The sequence below is a fragment of the Octopus sinensis genome, linkage group LG9 (genome assembly GCF_006345805.1).
Source record: "Octopus sinensis linkage group LG9, ASM634580v1, whole genome shotgun sequence".
NCBI classification, from domain to species: Eukaryota; Metazoa; Mollusca; class Cephalopoda; order Octopoda; family Octopodidae; genus Octopus; species Octopus sinensis.
Genome location: NC_043005.1, coordinates 14,748,542 through 14,753,485, shown reverse-complemented (window position 1 = coordinate 14,753,485; position 4,944 = coordinate 14,748,542). Strand labels below are relative to the sequence as shown.

Here is a 4,944-nt window from a genome sequence, read left to right as displayed (position 1 = left end):
CATTAATACAGTTGGTTATGTTAATAAATGTCTAAGGGGCTTATTTGGAAAAGCTGAGATTATTTATACAAATCTAAAAAACATGACAGGCAAGAAATATATTGAGGTTCAGTCAAGCAGGTATACTCCTTCTAAATGAAAAAGTAATAAAGGGTTTTACTTACATCTGTGCCCAGCTGAAATTTTCCTCTTGTCAATAACTTAATTTCTGACTGTGTATTCATTTCCGAAGGAAGGAGGAATGATTTATTTGATGTTTTAGAATTTGGTCTAAATACTACATCCATTTTAACGTAAGGTTCCAGCTCTAAATTAAACTCATATTCACCATATGCATGATCACGTTTAACTACAAAGCTCCAGTGTGTCCCTAGAAAGTAAGAGACAAAAAACGTCATCATCAGGCACAACAAAATTTTAAAATTAATAAACATAAAATGATCATTGTCTTGTAAGGAGGTTGGATTTCAAATAAAATCATTAGAATATGATTGGAAAACATTTAGTTTTCCAATCATAGATTTATTACGTTTCTTTTCTTTTGTAATTTATTGATATTATTTATTTCTATATCAAACAACAGAAGGAGAGGCTTTAAAAACTTTAAATAGTCACACATATGAGAAGGTACCCAAAAGTAACTGGAAGCATTCTCTATGGGAAAAGCCCATTGTAGTCGAGGATTCTGAATTGACAAACTTTTTGATATGACTGGTGTGTCCTGGAGCTGCTGCCAACAAATTTTGAACAAGGAATTTCAAATGAAAAGAGTCACAGCAAAATTTGTGCTTCACTTATTCACAGAAGATCAGAAAGCAGTCTTGACTGAATGTGTGACTCCTCTTACCCTGCCTCCCTATTCACCTGATCTTGCTCTTTGCAACTGTTTTTTTTTTTTGTTCCTCTGAATAAAAAATGTCCTTAAAGGAAAACATTTTGCAGATGTGGAAGAGAGGAAGTAAAAAACAAAACAAGCGTCAAAAGGCATCACTTTGCAAGAGTTCCAGGACTGCTTTGAACAGTGGTCTGAATCGATGCATTGCTTCAAATGGAGAATACTTTGATGGCGATAGAAGTGTAAACATGTAAGACTAAGTGAATAAAATAATATAGCAAAATTCCGGTTTCTTTTGGGTGTTCTAGATCAGTGATTTTCAAGTCAGTTTAACTCTGAACCCTTTTCTGTCCCTAATGCTATTTTTAAATTACCCCAACCTTGTTATGATTCAATGCATCTCTTCTTCTGATGTATATATATTAAAAATACGCAGCCATGTTCTGTGGCTAAGATGCTCAATTTGCAACCAGATCATTTAGTGTTTACTTCCAATATGTGGCACCTTGGAAAAGTGCCTACTACTATAAGTATAATCTCTATATATATATATATATATATATATATATATATAACAAATGAAAGACAGAAGATGGAATATACAAGAATTTTTTATTAGTCCCGACAATTGTTTCGGTACATCTAGCATTGATTCCTCTTGGGTGGGACACTCAACAACTGATTCTGGAGCATCTGGTGGTGCAGTTGTATCTCGTTGGGTGATGAATAAATAAAAACAACTCGTTAAAATAACTGTTCCACAACGTAACTTTCTGTTTTGTAGAGAGAAAAAAACAGCCAGACGGAGGAAAAAAATCTTCATATTTATATAGAAGATGAAAAATAAAATTGCAGAAGACAGAGAAACAAACATGTAATCCAGTGAGAGAAGTATTGAAAATAGCCATTAATAGATATGGATGTATAAACGTCCTCGGGCAAGCTGCATGGCATGAATACACAAGTGCATACAAGCATCAGCAAAAATGTGAGCATACACAAATGCTAGGTTTGGTGCAGTCCTGATCACAAAGTGAGTCAGTTATTTACTAGGTGTTTAGAAGAACGAGGAGGTTAAAAGTAAACTTAAGTCATCCATGCCTTAAAGTAAATTAAATTACATTGTGTTAACGGTTATTCAAAATTCATTATGCAAAAGTGCATTTATATGCATCTCAATAGTCGTTCAGAGATTCTATTAGGTATCTTCTCGTTAGTCCACAGAATAAACAGGGATTCCTCGAAGCAGAGACAGCATCTCCTAGAAATTACATTCTATGGTTTTGTATGTCTAACTATGGACCAATTAATGTTGTACTTCGTTTTACCCTCCTTCAGTCGCCATATAAAATCTGCCAAAGATGTCGAATGTCTCTTATTGATTGATTTAAAGCTGGCAATATGGTTATGATGATGATTCTTAAATGAATCAGTGCCGTCTGCCCAATGTAATCATAGAGCCCTTCCCTTGTGTGCACGGTACATTTATATACAAGATTTGTACTCATACAGAGATTCATTAAAGGACATTTTGATTTATCTCTCCATGAGCATTTATCGTATTTATTTGTATACAAGGCAGTCCCAACTCCATTTACCAGCGCTGTTATCGTGCTAGCTGTACCATGAGTATTTCTCCTACTACAAACTGGTCAAAGTTGATGACTATCAATGTGGTTTACATCTCCTTGGTTGGTATTTAGATGCAAATGTTTGCTAGACCCAGTATGACAATATCGAACAGCTCTTCAGATGCTGTCAAACACTGCTAGGCACAATGCACTTCCAATTTTGTCTAGATTGTGTCATTCTTTTCCATCTCAACCGAAACTGTTTGACTGAATCATCTTCCCATTGTCACGGAGGCCCTCCAAATGGCCTTTTCTACACTCTGGGATATCACTTGGCAACTGCATGGTTCCACCTGTTGTCTGTGAACCTTGTGACATATCCAGCACAGTGGAACTTGTGCTTTCGATACCCTGCCATCACATTGTTCACTGAGCGCCATCCTCAAACTATTTCGAATTCTCTCAGTCATGTTCCTAGCATGGATCTTTCCATGGACCTTTGCACCATAGCCAATCGATATTTTATCTTCTTCATAGTAGCCCATGTCTCATTTGTGTGCCCTACATGGAGGAGGTGTTCTATTATTACAATTATCACCATAACAATAATCAACAAAAGTGACACGGTGATGATTCATATGGAAACTTGCTTGCTCTCTCGACTTTTAGTGGTTGACATATTTTGATAGTCTGGTGACTATGATCCTTGTAAACGCCTTATAGGGGTGAGACAAGAGGCATATGCAGTGATAGTTTTTAAAATTTTCTTTATCACTCTTCTTGTGACGTAGAATGGTATTTGAAGATATTTTACCCTCCTTCAGAAAGTGGTTGAAATGTAGAATGAGGATTTTCCATAGTTCTTCACATTCACATCTTAAAAACTCTGTTGTGATGCCATTTTCCCAAGCGCTATTTCTGTTTTCACCAGTTTGAGGGTTTTTCCAATGCCACTTATTGGAAGAGGTGGCACTTCTTCCTGCATTTGTTGCAGTGTGGAATGAAGCTTCAGCGATGATTTAAGAACATTAGTGTAGAAGGTGTTATGTCCTCTCTCCTTCCTCGGTCACCTTGAGCTCATCCTTACGCAACATACTTAATGTATGTGTGTTGTTCAACTGCCAGACCCTTTGGTTATTCATTATAGGAAAATCCCTTCTTGATGGACGTATTGTGATGAAAACACAATATACTTCAGATCTAAGTAAAAAAAAAATCACCCCAGAATTCACTGTGAGGAAAACTAATACATATTTCCCTGATGTGGTGCATTGTCAGTGTCACATCCTCATTTCATTTCTAAAGCAAAATCAAACCGGCCAGTGTGGAACATATTGAGATAGTATATAAACTGTACACTGGTTTGCAATGGTGATGTGTAAGCTGAAAAAAAGAGAAACAAGAACACACAGCCTCTGTCTTTTCAGTCACACACAGACATTAAGTTATCTTGATAAATAGATATTGAGATATTAAATTAGAAGGACACTCAAAAGGGTAATATTTACACATTAACCTGTGCTTTAGTAAATTCTTCTAAATAGAGGAAAAGACTTATGAAAGGATTTTAATCAGTATAATTCATATAATTAAAAAATAAAATCTCTCTCAGCTGGTTCGTCAGGCTGGAGTGGGCTATAGAAACTATGCTGATGAGGTCAAATAGACTGAAATATGACTGTAGTTATCTCATCCTTCAACATGGATCGTGTATTTCCTAATCTCATTAAATTTGGCTGATAATTTTTTTCAGTTTTGGGAAACAATCTCCCTGTTTCCTTTGAATTTTGCTTACACTGACCACAGAATTTTGCTTCCTTTCTAAAGATAAAAGACTAAATTTCAGTTGTGGCAAGAGTCACAGCACCCCCTGCAAGAATAGACTGACCAAACGTCTAAAAATAGTAGCGGTCTGAATGATATAGGAGAGTAGGCATTGATCGCAGGATGTCTTAGGTGTCATTTTGGCAGTTTGTTGGAATATCGTTTATTGGTTCATGGATAGTTTTTTGGATCGTTAAGTTGTTGTTACCCTGCTTCGTTATATGCTTTATTATTACTCCACAATTATAATGTAAAAATATATCGTCATAACAATTGGCAATACAACAATTTCATTTAAGAATTTTTGCATATGGCATTCAATGTATTACCCCTAAATATATTATATTCAAATTCATGTAATTATTTCATTTGACTTATCTCTCATGAATCACTTCTTTTTTTCATCTAATTCTATGAAATATATTGGCCAAAATTATCGGTAACTGTTTTCCTATCTGTAAAAACGTTTCTTATTTGGAATAACTTTACAGATGTTTGTCTTTTCTTATCACAGACAAAACAATTGTGAATTGAACCACTAAATGTAGAATAATGTGTCTTTCTTGGGGATTGAAAGGCAACAATAAGATTTGAACTCATAATATGAACCTTTCAAGTTGAATTCATTAATATTATAGTCACATGCTCGCTTGTGCATTTTGTAGGGTGTAGGGGTTGTACTAAGGATAACAATTCCCTGAGGAATTAAAGGAA

General features: G+C 35.2%; 1 protein-coding gene across 2 annotated transcripts in view; it reads right to left on the bottom strand.

The window, feature by feature from the left end:
• The window catches only part of LOC118764774, a 17,274-nt gene extending 16,910 nt beyond the window's left edge, over nt 1–364 (bottom strand). The window contains exon 1 of one of the 2 annotated variants that reach the window (XM_036505791.1): nt 165–364. In XM_036505791.1, coding sequence (XP_036361684.1) covers nt 165–287 — 123 coding nt within the window. In that variant the 5' untranslated portion in view covers nt 288–364. Of the gene's footprint in view, nt 1–160 lie in introns of both variants that reach the window. The other variant, XM_036505792.1, reaches the window with a different exon arrangement.
• Nucleotides 365–4,944: the final 4,580 nt, after the last annotated feature.